Source organism: Drosophila obscura, unplaced genomic scaffold (genome assembly GCF_018151105.1).
Source record: "Drosophila obscura isolate BZ-5 IFL unplaced genomic scaffold, ASM1815110v1 contig_46, whole genome shotgun sequence".
Lineage (NCBI taxonomy): Eukaryota > Metazoa > Arthropoda > Insecta > Diptera > Drosophilidae > Drosophila > Drosophila obscura.
This window is the reverse complement of record NW_024542835.1, coordinates 1,967,668-1,982,725: the sequence shown is the minus strand read 5'-3', so window position 1 is coordinate 1,982,725 and position 15,058 is coordinate 1,967,668. Positions and strand designations below refer to the sequence as shown.

Sequence of the window (15,058 nt, the reverse complement as noted above, 5' to 3'; positions counted from 1 at the left end):
ACTGACGAAACCAAAAATTCTTTCAAGTGTAATTAAGTAAGCAAAACAACTACGAGTCTTGTGAGTACTTCCTGGTTGCCCTGCTTGTGCATTGTTGGAGACTGAACCAAACCTGAAATCCATCATAGGTCCAGCTGCCGAACTTCATCTCGCAACGCTGATCGTCAAAGGGAAACCACGTGATATCTATCTTGCATGTCGACTTAAAGATTCCCGGCGGCACATACAGACACGACCCGTTGTTCCTCACCACGACATTAGTCTGGTAGGTGCCGTCGAATCCCTCGTCGGCGCTGTTGTACATCAGCACGTCCGGCTTCCAGATGCGATGCGGCGGTATGCGTAGATCCTTCACTCCCCCGTAGTCGGAGGTGTTCCAGCGGAGGTTCATGTCGTTCCACTCCAGTTTCAGCCACACATTCGTGACAAGCAATTGATTTTTCTCGTCCTGAAAAAAGGTATGCCAAACAGGAAGTTCATTACACACGTCGCTCGCAATCAAATATTATTAATTAACACAACAAATTGCATATGTATGTGCGAGCCCGCATATAACTTTATTCAGCGGAAAAAGTTTGCGCAGCCTTTTTTTTTTTAGAGTATTTCCTGCCACAGCGGATGCGACCTGCGGTGGGAATTGGTTGGTTGCCCACTCATGCATGTTAAATGGCAAATGAAAGCTGGAAAAACATCTGAGGTTGATTCGAACTGATTGCAAATCGTAGGAACTGTAACAGCTGTCCAGACTGGAAACAAAAAACTATTTTCTATTTATAAATTACAAAAGTTTTATTTTTTGTTGCCAAATTATTATTAAAAGATTGCACAACAAATTATACAGTTCTTCTTAATGTGATCACCTGCCAATGAGATGGCGTGGCTCACGATACATCCAGAGAGGGAAAACACACACCTCTCTGAGGATCCCAATATATTTTCGTATTAGGAGTGCGACTCCTATTAGAATAATATTTTTATAATATATCCCTTGCATAGTTTCAGACCTCCTCCCAAACAGTAGAAAAGTAAAAATAAAAAGCCGAAAAGCCTGACAAATTGTTCGCGAACTTTAATCAAGAGAGTTAAATTTTTAAATGCGATCTAACCAACGTGCCCCTGGGATGCGCTCCAATAACCAAATCCGCGCATTACAATAAAACCAGCGAACCAGCAAAAACAGGAGCAGGCCAACAGCTCTTAAAAAATTCACCAACTGCACACAGGGCGTATGTGTAATTTACAATTAAATGCCTGAAATATTCATGGTCCACTCGGACAACAACAGCAGCAACGGAAAGCAACTCCAAAAAGCTGGGCAAAATGAAATGAAAACAACTGCGAAAAACAAAATCTCTGGCGCTTAACTAACAAAGATAGCCAGGAGCTGTAGGAGCGAAACGGACCGAAACGGAGCGGAACGGAGCAGGACAGAAAAGAATCGGGATGAGCAGAGGCATCGCATTGCACAAATATTTTGGCCGAGCAATTTCCGTTAGTCAGTGTGCAAGTGCAATCACAAAATGGGCTCAAATATGCGACAGAAATGCGGTAGAGATGAAATGGAGCCACCGATTCCTAGCTACAGGACTCCAATGCAACTGCTGCGAGCACACACAAGGCACAGGGCACCGGACACAGGAGACAGCCACAGAGCCAAGCCCGTAGGCGAGTCAATATGTTTTTTGGTGGATACCCGTACTGTGGAAGGGTGGTGGAATGGTGGAAGAGGGGAAATCGAAGCATGCGGCAAATAGAACATTGTAAAGGAGGGACGTGGCAGGACTTGGTAATATTGCGGTCATAACGCAGTGCAAGAGCAAACATGGGACGTGTATCTGTGTGGGTTCGGCTAAATATAGCCATTACATTATTGCACTTGACTGCAGCAGAGTCCATTTCACCCAGCTGCACCCAGCTCTGCCCCCCACACACACACAGACAATCTGCACGCTTTTATTTTGCGGTCCACTTTGCGACTGAAACCGCAGCAGACACACACAAATACCGGTCGACGAAAAGTATGCTACGGCTTTGCGCTCCTGCCCCGGGGGCTGAGCACTGAGCGAGAGAGGACTAATAAAATTCCGTTGTTACAAATTGAGTTTTTGTTAACGCTCACTAATTTTGTCGGCTTACACATGGAGTGCATTTTCGGTGGTGGGTGGCTTCCAGCACCATAATTCATTTAGCAGTCTACGAAAAAGGAGTGGCTGCGATGGTCACATAGTTGGGTGTTTCAGATTCCGCTAGGTGCAAGGCTAGCTGTAATCCACGCCCTGTTTTCACATGTAGATTGGTTTTAAATGTGATCTTTAACTTTTCACTTCATCTTTAAGCCTCAGACGAAGAATCCACGCCCAGTCAACTGATGGCTCTTCCTCGTTACGGGACGTTGGCTTCTCTTTACAATTTATCCTTCGTTAGGTAGCGCTGCCTTTTCTGTCACTCCCACTCTAGCTTGAATTCCACTTCCAATTTGCATTTTATATGCGAATGTTCATTTGCAGCAATACAAAAATGTGTTATATGTACAATTATAATGGTAAGACCGCAAAAACTGTGCGAGCTACAAATGAACAAAATTTAATTAAAATGCACAAAAAGAGATTCACGAGACCCAGGGCATTATAAAACGAATTAATCATACTCTAATGTATTCATTATGGTCGGGTCCCAAAATTAAGCAGCTAAAATATTTAAAAGTTAGCCATTAAATACAAATCCTATTAGATTGGTTTAATAAATGAAACCACATAGAATAAAATTTGCAACCAATTATTTTAGGTTGAAACAAAAAGTGGCCATAAATTATTATTATTGTTATTATTATACAACTGGTTGTGTTTGTTCGAGTCAGATATAACACAGATGTTGGACAGGCAAACGTCTAAGCAAATAAGTGATACCTTGTGAAGGAGTACATAATTATCACGTGAGCCGAAAGAGACGGGGCCGAGACCAGACGAATGCATACAGAAGTAGGAAAGTGGTGGCTTCTTTTGGTAGCGGTCGCTGTCTGCTTGGCTTGGTCTAGCTGTCTTGCTATTGCAGCCTGCAGGCCGAGTCAGCAGATGAATGGCCTGGGGGGAAGGGTGTGGTCGGTGTGAAGGTACAGAACTCCCATAAACGAAGCTTATTCTCATTCAAATAGTGTATGAGGGAGGCAAGTCTACGTGTCTGTGTATGAGTGTCTGTGGCAAAGGAAAAGTATAAATAAATGGCAGCTATGAGCGGCAGTTGTTGAATTTTAAATGAGCAGAAAAAGCAAACGGCAAAATTATTACAACCCAAGAGCTTTTATTTTTTTCTCGTTTTTATTTTTTTGCGCTGCTCTACGCTGCCTTCGACCAGGCCAAAGACAAGTTTCGGCACGCGGAAATTTGCATGTACACAAACAGGGACTGGCGTACAAACATACATACACATGTGCGGTACACAAACACGCACAGGCACAGAAACAGCCACAGCCACAGAGCCAGATACAGAGCCATAGGCAGAGTCGGTTCATTGACATGGCAAGCAACAGCGTTCGGGGAATTTAAAAAAGCAACTCGAAACAGTACGAGTACGAACGGTAGAGTTGACGCCTCGACTATAGGATACCGGTTAACCGGGAACGATCTAAGCAGCCCTACCGAATAGGAATATGATATATTCCTATGATTTATTCTGGCTGTAATTTGAAAATTAGCTTTCTCTGCGATTTTCGTAGTTAAATGGCGGGAATTCAATATACAGTGGAACTCTACGAGTACCGGGTGCATGGTATACAACTGTGGCATACAACGCGGAGCTCATTCCCCACGCACACTCGCACACGCACACGCACAAACACATGCAGTGATACACAGACGCAGACAGAGGCCTAGTTTCTCATTGTCCTGTGTGCATAAAAAATGGCTGCCCCAGCTCGACTTCATTACTCATTTTCCGCTGATATCCGTTGATATCCAGCCCCTTCTCATCCAGCATCTACTTAATCACTTCCCCACCGCTGCACCCCAGCCCGCTCAACCGCATACTTCGCCTTGCTCGTAGCGTCTTGGCCCTTATCTGAATCTGGGACGGTTTCCTTGCTGTGCCGCTTCTTTTGCCGGCTCCCATTGACGCCAATTAATCTACGCCTCGCTTTGTCTGCGCCTTTTTAATTAATGCGCTCGGGAGTTGTTTTATTTGTACTCTTACTTTCCCCGACCCTCTCGGAAGCTTCCCACTTCCCACTCTAGGGTTTTCTTCCGCAGAGGTCACGACAGGAAACTTCAGAGCTTCTTTCTGTTGCTCTATCTTCTCTTTGCTTACTTTGCTTCTCTCCTCTCTCCTCGTATTTGCTTTTACATTTTTTCAACATGGCTTTCGATTATTCCCATTTCATTTGTCATTCTGGCTGATTACAGAGTGTGCCGAAAGTATGTTTATTCGGTTACTTCGATGAAGGAGATTTTCGTACCCAGCAATGCAATTTCGGAAGGGTAGATACAAACGTTCAACGTGCAATAAATACCGCTATAAAACCATACACATATCTTGACTAAATGACTTAACAATCCAAATTAGAGATGGGGAATTTTGCCACAAAATTGCCAACCTCTATAGAATTCCCCCCATCTCCCCATAAACAAATATAAAATATTAATATTTATACTTATCCATTTAGTAGATCCCTGGAGGAAGGAAATTCAATTCTAGAGTACGCAACATTCTTGACTGCCGCAACCTGTGCATTTACTCCTTCCTCTGGTTCTTTATGGCATTTGTGCAATTGTAAACTGACGATATATTCGCATTGACTCGCACGGAGCTTTACTTCCTTTTGAACCCCTTAAGTGGCCCGATCATTGTGCTCATTATTTCCATCTTTGTGCGCCACTCAATATAATATGGATTATACTTCAGTGTGGGCATTGCATTCACTCGGCGCATTTAATTAAAAAACACTTTTTTATTCATTCCTTCCGCTTCGCTCAACGACCAGAAATTAATTGAAACAGAGTGCAAGAAGTTATTTTGCTTTCGGGGCCGTGCGTGCCTTGCTCCAGCACTTGGTAAATGCAATTAAGCTGGCTTGTGGGCGTGGCTTTTTGCACATTTTTGCACATCCACGCCCCCCGGCACGGCGCCCGACTTTTCGGCGAAGTTGGCTTTTCCATCACGTCAACATATGTTTATGAGCATGAATGGCAAACATTTGAAACTCCATTATCAAAATGATAGCTGACGGCAAATATTTACAAGGCATTACCCGGAGACCACATCTACTCGTATATATGTATGTATGCCATTTATATCTTTCGAATACATAACCGCAATCGCACACATTTTACAAAGCCAAGGGAATTTCAAATGAGTGCCTGCCTGTGTCGGAGCACTCGGGGTTCGCATCGAGTTAATTAATTTCGATTTTATTACACGTATACTCGTATGGTTTGGACACATATTTAGCTGGCTTATATTGCATACGCGTTAAGGGAACCCCATCAATTTATGTGGAAGGAATTTGTTCCCACCAATTCAAAAATGATTATGTTGTCGCATTATTATTATCTATATCCAAAGCTACCGCGGAAAGCCATTCGAGAATGAACTCTTAACGAACTCTTAAGGATTCATCAATTGATGAACCAGTCAAATTAATATCCACAGCGAAAATGGATTCGAATTGGGGAACATTCTGCCATCAATTAGACAGAAGAATTTTCCCTTTAATGTGAACTGCTGCCCCGCCCAAGAATGGCACAGTATTTGAACGCATCCGAGGCACGGTATTGTCAGCAGTGGGTCAACTGCTGCCCTAATTCCTACCACAAGCAATCTACTGGATTGGACAGGACAAGCTTCCTGCCATCCTGCCTCCACTTGTGTGTGTGTGTGTGTGTGTCATGGACTGTACTCATTTGACAGAGTTCTATCGACATATGGAGCGGGAAAAAGAGAGACAACCTGGTCGAGTCATTTGAAAATGCAACAACATCAATCAAAGGGAAAGTGAGTGAAGCTTTCCACACTTCCCCACCGAACGACAGAGCAGAGCCGAAAATGCATTCAAATCGTTGGAAAAGTATGCCAAGCATGCCCAAAACCATCTCCTCTGCGTGCGAGGGTACGTGAGAGTGCAAGTGAGTCCTGTTTATGCTGACGAAATGAATGCAGGTGCCGAGACCATTGAGGGCTCTGGCGAGTGCTTCCTGCCCACGGGAATAGAAGCTGAATCAGGGTGCAACATGATTGCATTCTAATCTCGTTGCCAGGCGTGGCACATACCCATGCCCATGCCTATACCCGTGACAAAGAGCCCAACCAGGCACACACGCCACATAAATTTCAAACATATTCAATGCAATTTCCACACAGCTACAGAAAGAGAGTAGACTAGAAAGGAATACGAATACGAGTCCGAGTACTCCTACTTGTGTAAGCAAAGGCAGTCCTTTTCACAGTTGACCTCCTCTGGGAGCAATTATGAAAGAGGCTCTGTATAAATCACATGCGATAAAAGTGCATTTCAGATGCCAAGTTTAGATTAAACTGAGCCTGCTATTCTCGCTCGGGTCTATGATTTAACAGCTTCCCAGATTCACTTGGCAACATGACAGATAACCGTAATGCAGGAGAAGGTCCTCCTCTGAAGCAGGCTGCTGCTATCGAAGACGATGACGATGACGTTGACGTTGGCAGATAAGTAAAATTGATGAAAGCCAAAGGGCTCTCCATCCTCTGCCCGGTGTGCGCGTCCTGCCCCATTTTAAATTGAATTGAAGCTCTTGCTGCCGGACTTGGAAAGGGGAAGGGGAAGTGGAAGGGGATGGCAGGCTATCATGGCAGGTGCCAAATCTTTAAATTGCTTGGAGACCCAGCTGCTGCAGAGGCAGGTCACAAAAAATATGCAAATGCAGCAGGAGCCACTGCATTTAACAGTTAAAATATGGCCAGTGTCAAATGCTTCGATTTCCCAAAGGAAAACTAATGGCATTGGTGACCTGCAACTGAGTGTGCAACGATGCCAACTGTGCGAAGTGGCAGAGAGGAATCTCTTATTTTCTGCCCTGTTATCCCTGGAGGGTAGAGCTCTTATCATTTATTATCGCGACCTCCACATTGTCGCGCCATATGCAACTAATTTCCCTCGATAACGACTTCCCATCAGGCATTAGCCACATTTGATTGCCATGACATCTACATAAGTCCGCGAGTTATACGGTCCAATAAAAGTTTGAGTGTGTCCCAGTTCGGTGCGGTTCCCATAAACCGCATTTCTTGCGTGGAAAGGTGGTAACTGCTCCCCAATACCTACTTCCTTGCTCCCCAAATGACCCGATTTCGGTTTTTATGCTCGCCCTGTTCCCAACTCCCAACTCCCAGTTCCCAGATCCCAGTTCCTCCTGTTTCATGTAATTGCGACTGCGCTTTAAGTGTGCGTGCTGCAGTTTTTACTGCCACCAACAGGGGCAACAACAAACGACAGTGGCGGTGGCGATGGCGGTGGCGGCGCATTGTGCCCGTTTGTTCTTTCAACTTCATTTTGCACCAGCAACCATCACCAGTCGTACTTCATTGCTTTACCCACACCCTGCCACTGCCGCTGTCTCTGCCCCTGCCACTGCCACGGCCCACACGGCGCTGCCAAACGATTCCCCGCCAGCCCTCTGGTTTATATGTTTTGGCAGAAGGTGTGAACAACACATGTGCAAATTTTATTTATTCATTTTATTTGCATGCCAAGTGTGTGCGAGTGTGCTGTGCTCGTATTGTAAATGCACTGAAAAAAAATCAGAGTATACTCGTTCTCGAATTCTTCGATAGATGAACGCTCAGTCCCGACTTTAATCAAGTCTAATATTACATATCCGTAAACAAATATTATACTCGAGTGTTTTAAAATTCATATTTTGGTTTCCTATTTGAAATTAGCTAACAATGATCAAATTAAACCGAAAATCTAGCTTGTTCAGGAGCGTTCGTTGTTTCTATACGAGCACCTGTGTCTCAGAGATTATCAGAGTAGAAAATATAATCATTCCACCCCGACGAAGTTGGTCTTTCAAGCACTAACTGCTTATTTGTCTGTTATTGGCACAAGTGGCAAGTAGTCACTGTGCATAAGCAGTCACTAATATTCGCTGAGCACGGATTGGGATTGTAAGTAAATATGATAAGAAATTACACCTTCTTTTGAAAGTCTCGTTTTTCTCCCAGTGTATTCTGCAATGCTTTTTCGCTGTTTGCCTTTGTATGTGTGACTTTTAACGCGTCACTGAATGCGCAGTGTTCTAGCGTCTGAGATCTTCTCATTTTTTTTTTATTTTATTCCCGCTGCTTTTTTTACTTCTGCTGCGTATGCCATGCCAGGAGCAGTCTTTCAGCTGGTTGCTGTTTTTCTTTTCATGCCTCATGTGACTGAGTGTGAGGGGGTGTGAGAGTCCTTTGTTTGTGCGCTCCATTTTGCTGGATCCCAACTTTGTGCGGGACGCGCAGGCACTGGCAGGCAGAGGCATAGCCAAACAAACAACTCTCACTCAGATACACACCATCCAAATGCAATGTAGATCTAATATGAATTGAGGTTGTCTCACTAACAAAAGCAAACGCCTCGCTTGGACTTTTGTAGCAGTCTCCACCTTTTTCCCACACACCCATTCTCTCCTTAGCTCTGGGAGTTTTCACTATCCCTTTCCCCTCTTCCAGCGCTCTCTTGTTGGCCTCTACGCAATTGTGAGTTGCAGAAAAGTTTTTTCAACTGATGAATGCAGGAGGCGGCGGTGGGTTTCACTCCGTCCTGCTGCCACCCCACCGCATCCCCTTAAAGGTGAGAATGAGTCAAACACCGCACGTGCCACATGACGTTGCATGTAATTTTCTCGACAGTGCCAGTCAGGCAGGATATGTATGTCCTGTCTGTATATAGGCCAGAGGTGCTGCGGAAAGAAACGCCAGCTGCCATTCAAGGAACAGCCAACAGACAGGACACAGGTGCGAGTGTATATGCAGCTGCAGGTGCAGCTGCTGCTGCAGGTGCATGTTGCTGTGTGGCGCTGTGGCACTGTGGCACTGTGTGCCTGTGTGCGTTTCTCTCGGGCAAATAATTAAAATTTCACTTTCTTGGCAATTCACTTTTTATACAAAACGAAATTGTGTCATCAGGTATTCTGCTTTGTGGAAACTTGGAGCATACTTTAAGGCGGCTTTTCAGAGAAACTGAAAGTGGAAATTAAATCCTAAAATGCATTGAGCAATTTAAATTGAATGCTGTACTGTAGCGATTCCACTAGATAATCGTACAGTAGACAGTCTTTCGGGTGAGTTATAGCAGTCAAAGAATAGTTATATCTAACTCAAACTCAGTGCAGGCAACACTGGATGATGATGATGCAAAAGCAAATTACTTGCCCCAGACAAATGTAAAATAGTAGGTCTTTTTATTAGCTTATTGTGGTTTCCATTACATGTCCATGTTTTACCAGAGCAATCCTTTGTTATTATTATTTAATATAACAGTCTGTAGAATATTGTTCTTCTTTTACTTAAAAATATGACCTATTAAAATTATAATCATTTAAATATTAAACGGATTCTATCTATTACCAATCTACATATGGTTCTACTATATATTACGAATTTGCTTTTCTGACAGATAAGCCCCCATCATATAGCCAATTGGGTGTTAAATATACTAGTGCATAACAATCTTAAATTTAAAACATTTTATATTCACTCATATCGTACTCCTTTCGATTGCTACTTACCACATCAATAATTTGCATTAAAGTTAAACCAAAGCTTAATTGTAACGGGTCCGATTCATTGAGAACGGGACGTTCTAGTGTATTATAAGGATCCAAAAGATCATGTAACAGTCTCTTTTCATGATATCCTGCTAGGCAAACTGCAAGTAAATAAAATAGGAATTAGTTGATGCAACTTACTTGGCTAGTTCTTATACTTTTGCGGGGATATTGGGCAGACTGGGAATGGGGGAAAAGGATCGATGCATGTGTGCCATTTCACAGAAGCGCCGCAAATCAAAATCAATAATTCTTGTGGGGCCAGAGCAGAGCGGGGATGGCAGTTGCAGCAACTAAATTTATTGATATGCGAAAGTTTACGAGTTCTTGGTTTGCGCAACTTGTTCCTTGGTCTACGAGTATGGTCTTGGGCTTGAGCTTGAGCTTGGGTTTGTGTTTGGATTTGGATTCTGGTCTTATGTGTGCATGCGGGTTGCGCATTCGGCGTTCAATTGGAAAGGCAACAGCAGAACCAGAACTCTGAAAGGATGGCAGAAAGTTTGCGTTTTGGTTGTCCTTTTTGCCGGCAGACTTACATGCATATGTATGTAAGATATCCTCCACAGACCCTTTGCTAGGTCATGTCCCCCACCTCACTCTCTGTGACTCCATTGTTCTCTGGCAGTCGCATAACAAAAGGAAACTTTTATTGAGCAAAAGTTTTTCACATACAAATTTTCTTGGTCCGTTTTTCCCTGGCGATAATAGATTGCCTCACACAGATACGAGCATAGAGGCATATGTATGCGCACAATTGTAACTGTATGGAAGGACATATTCGCATCGTTATCGGAGAATTATTTATGCATGAATGTGGAATACAGAACAAACTACAAAAGAAAGCAGATGAGAAGGAGCAAACTTGCTTGCTTGCTCTTTGCCTCTGAATTTGATAATTTCTTAAGGGTTTCGCCCACCAATGCCCACCATCCTGCAACCTCTCTTTCAGCCAACACAATAAGCAGACACTAAGTAGCTGTAAGTTTGGGATTTATCGAGCTGAGCGATTGGGAATGCAGTTCATGTGCCACGGGGACTGTGAAATTCGTTGGCGATGGGAAAATAGTCTCGGGCAATTTCCCCTGATGAAGTTCTTGAAAATTGAATTAACGGCAGATTGATTTACTTTGCTGCATAGAGAATTGCATTGAACTGAAATGAGGTTTAATTAAATTCCACCGTTTCAATGGGTGCTTTGTTTTCGAGGGTTTTCTTTTCTGCTGCCAAAAAAAATGTCTGCTTTACATGGAAAACTTTTCCCTTTTTTTGAGCTTACCTCGAGCTTAACCCAACAGATTTGCATACAAAATGAACAGCATTTAAAAATTATGCACATGAATTTTTTAGTTTTAATTTGTCTTTAGTCTTTTCTCTCTTTCTCTCACTCACTCTCTCTCTCCCTCGCTCTGCTTCTGCTGCTTGGCGACTTTCTTCTACGTTTTTGCATATTTCATTCGCTTTTCACGCTCTCTTCCTTGTTCATTTAATATTAAAACAAAATGACGAGCCTGCAGGCAAAAGGAAAAGTAGAGAAAAACTGCAGCTAACGAGCACGGGCCAACAATGAGCGGCAAGGGGAGGGACAGGGGCAGGGGCAGGGCAGCTAACTGGGCCTTTAAGGCAAAGCATTGACACCAACGCATAGAGAAAGGAAAAAAGAGAAAATATGAAAGAGAGGGGAGCACAAAGCAACAGGAGTGCAACAGAGGACCCAGAAAGAGAAAAAAAAACAGCCCACACACACACACATACAAAACAGGGCAACGTCTGATGAAGTGTCAAAATGAATGTGATAATAGAACAAATATGAGGATGAGCGAGACAACAGAGAAGGCTGGAAAGAGACGGATGGAGAAGCAGGAGCTCTGGGGCACTTCCATTGTAGCTGAGTACAAAGGACACTTTTGCCGACTTTTGGTTGCGTCATCCCAAGACGAGACTTTTGTTTTAATATTTCTTTGTTTTGGGGCACCATCGAAAAATATCAAAAAGAATCTGAAAACATCCAACGGACCATCCAAAACCGAGCTGGCACAGTTTTCCGGTAACTTCGCTAATAAAGAAACATATCGAAGTCACCCGAAAATGATCCTTTAAATTGTGCCACAAGGCTTGGGCTCCTTGGCCGAAGGGCACTCGTTAATGGCTCACATGGACAATGTCGGGAGTCATTAACTTTCCATTTTTGTGGCATCATCTTCAACTTGGCCTCCGCCTCGACCTATCATTCGCATCTCCCTCTTTGCCCCTCTCCACGTTTCGGGGTAGACTGTTGCCATTTCGAAATGCCTTTTCAATGGCTGCACTTCCGTTTCGTTTCGTTATTTCTCTTCGCTTTTTTTGCCGCTGCCGCTGCCGCTATGCTACTGCTGCTGCTGTTGTTGTCGGCAGGCCGCATAAAATTGCAATTTTATTGCAGTGGAGCATGAAAAAGTAATTGCTATTTCACAAAGCCAATTCCAGTCATGGGCCAGACAGAGACAGAAGCAAGCGATAGAGGAAGCGAGAGAGAGAAGCAGCTAGTGGGCAGCAAGCGCGGCAACAGCTGCAGAGCCGTCTGGAGGACGGCGCCGACGCCGACGCGGACTGCCAAAGCCACCGCAACGGCTTGGGACGACGGCGTGCAATTTAATGTTCAAAATAAAAACCGACCAAAATTGGTTAGAAAATGCAGCTGCCCGAATACACACACAAAGCAACAGCAACAACGAAAATAGCAATAATAACGACATGAAATTGGCCGATTTCTCCACGAAACGAAACAAAAAAGTACCAAAAGAACAGAGAGAGAGAGAGAGAGAAATAAGAAGTTTGTTATTTCTAGGCTTTGAAGCTATAAAAAATATGGAATACTCTATAGTTCGGACATTAACTTCTAGATAACCAGCACATTACAGCGAATTGAACCGTCTCGAACCTTGACAGCTGCAATAATGGCTGGTGTATTTGTATAAAGATTGTTCCTCATATTAATCGTAGATGGAGTATTCTTGAGGTATATCCTTGGCATAAACAACTATCTGTAAACTGGAAAAAGTCTACATTTGGAATCGCTCAAGAGAGCATTTCGAATTATGTAGTCTATATTATGGTTCCATGGAATTACATTAAAATCTATTTTAATAGCTTGAAATTGTTTCATTTTAATTCTAATTTTAATTGGGTGATAAAAACACACAACAGAATCATTTTGTAGCACATACCCCAAACAATTACACATAGCCAAAGGCCTCCGCTGCCAGGGCAACTCACCAAAATATTAATTTTAAGTTTTAGACCTACACTGTAGTCTGTTAATAAAAATAAATTCACAGTTAAAATTCGAATTCAGCAAAATAAAATTTAAAAAAATGATTGGGTATTTTTTTTACAAGTATAAACTGAAAACTAAGAGACCTTAGTACTCCCTAACTACAGGAAATTTAAAGTTAGTTTTATGCAAGTCGTATACGTTTTCCTCTAAACGACCACAACATCAAATGGCAATCAAACGAACCCATGGGCACGGGTTCTCTTCTCCCATCTACTCTACTCCATATCAGTAGTCTTCTTATAATCCACATCCAAACCATTGCAAGTGAGAGGAGGCATACGAGTATTCTTGTAGGTATGTATGTATACTGGAGAAATATTTCGACTCGTGCTGTCCGCCAATATTAAAAATTGAAAGCAAAACGCAAACTGACTCGGCGCCAAACCACTTAAGCCCGCAAAAGCCAATACAAAATGAGGCACGGAGAAAAGCGGCCAAAGAGATAAAGAGAGGGAGAAAAATATGAAGCTCGATGGCTGTCTTCCCTGACTTTTATTCCTGCTGGCTGGCACCGCACCCACTCCTAGTGGGCGCACCTGCTAATGGCCGTAGAGGGAGTAGAGAGCACGAGACAGAGGGCACGGGCCAGAAACCGGAGAAGCGAGCATTTTAATAGCTCCAAGGTGACGCTTAACCATTCAAAGCTTAAATTATGCAATAAAAATTCAAACAACAACAAGGGGTTACTGCTCTGCTCCTGCTCTAGCCCTCCCCTACAAATCTCCCGCTCTATAACACGCCTTTCGTTATTGTACATCCCCATATACCCGTATAGCTGCCCTTAATTGGATGGGGCCTGGGTGCTGGGAAAGCATTTAATTGCTTATGACTTGTTTTCCTCCTTCCAGTACTTTTTTTGTTTTGCTGGAGGGATGAAGAAGATGGAGTGTAACCTGAGACAAGAGTAGGCATAAAAAGGAAACAAATCGATGCAAAGATGGACGGACAGGAGAGTGGATACTTCTCCCATAGAGATGGTTTCCAGCAGGAGCTGGCATTCCCGGCAACTCCGGCAGAGCCATCAATCAAAATGTCTTGTGTCCACTATTGAAAATTATGAATGCTATCGTATTTGATGATTGATTTTAGTCCAGGCAACATTTATCCCCCCTTTTCATCCCGCTGCTGATCCAGGTCCTTTGTGATATGTTTGAGGCAGGCTGCGGATGGGCTGGGGATTATTTGTATTTGGATGATGGGCCCGTCATCTGTCTCAGGCTCGTGTGGCCGAGTGCGTGTGTTCCATAATGCAAATGGCAGGCATGACATTGTGTTTTTCTTTCTTGTACAACCCTTTAGCTAATGATGGAAGGGAACTTGTGACATTTATCGTATGCGAGCCGACATGGCTGGATATATAGATTGATAGAGCTGAGAGGGAGTTGGCATATGCGAAAGTTATCAAATTATACATGAGACTATCTCATGGAGTGAATTGTTTACAATGGAAGCCTTAACGTAGGATCGCTACAGGCATTACCTAGGCATCTAAGAAGGCAGACGCCACTGGCACAGTGAACATTATTTTTCACAGTAGCGAGACCGCTAAGGCGTCTTCCCTATATAAATCGCCTGGAGTGTTTGCAAGTTCTGTTGCTATTTTCATTCACCTTTCAACCTGAAAATCGTTCTCTCTTTCAGCTGTTTACGACTTTTCACCTTTAACGTCAGCGAATGTTGAGGATTATTAATATTTTTAATATTTTCTTTTTATAAACTGACTACATTCGCCGACTTCATCTTGCCCCTGTTCGTTATCGCAACAGAAACAAAATCAACTTAGTCATCGCCCGTTGATGGGATGGCATGGTACGGCATGGGCCCAACGAGTGGGCCCGGAATCCTGTCAAATGAGCAAAAGTCTTGTATTCTTGAAGCATGCCAAAAGCCTTTCCGTAGCAATAAATGTCATACTTACAAAACATGACCAGGGAGCAACGCAGAGAGAGAGAACGAGAGACAAGGGTAC

At 43.4% G+C, this 15,058-nt stretch overlaps 1 protein-coding gene across 2 annotated transcripts in view; it reads right to left on the bottom strand.

Moving 5' to 3' along the window:
- The window catches only part of LOC111079589 (neuronal acetylcholine receptor subunit alpha-7), a 59,365-nt gene that overhangs the window by 14,361 nt on the left and 29,946 nt on the right, over nucleotides 1-15,058 (bottom strand). For both annotated transcript variants that reach the window (XM_041595318.1, XM_041595319.1), the window contains exons 4-5: nucleotides 9,738-9,877; nucleotides 113-448 (exon numbers count right to left, since the gene is read on the bottom strand). In XM_041595318.1, the coding sequence (XP_041451252.1) occupies nucleotides 113-448; nucleotides 9,738-9,877 (476 nt within the window). The remainder of the gene's footprint in view (nucleotides 1-112; nucleotides 449-9,737; nucleotides 9,878-15,058) is intronic.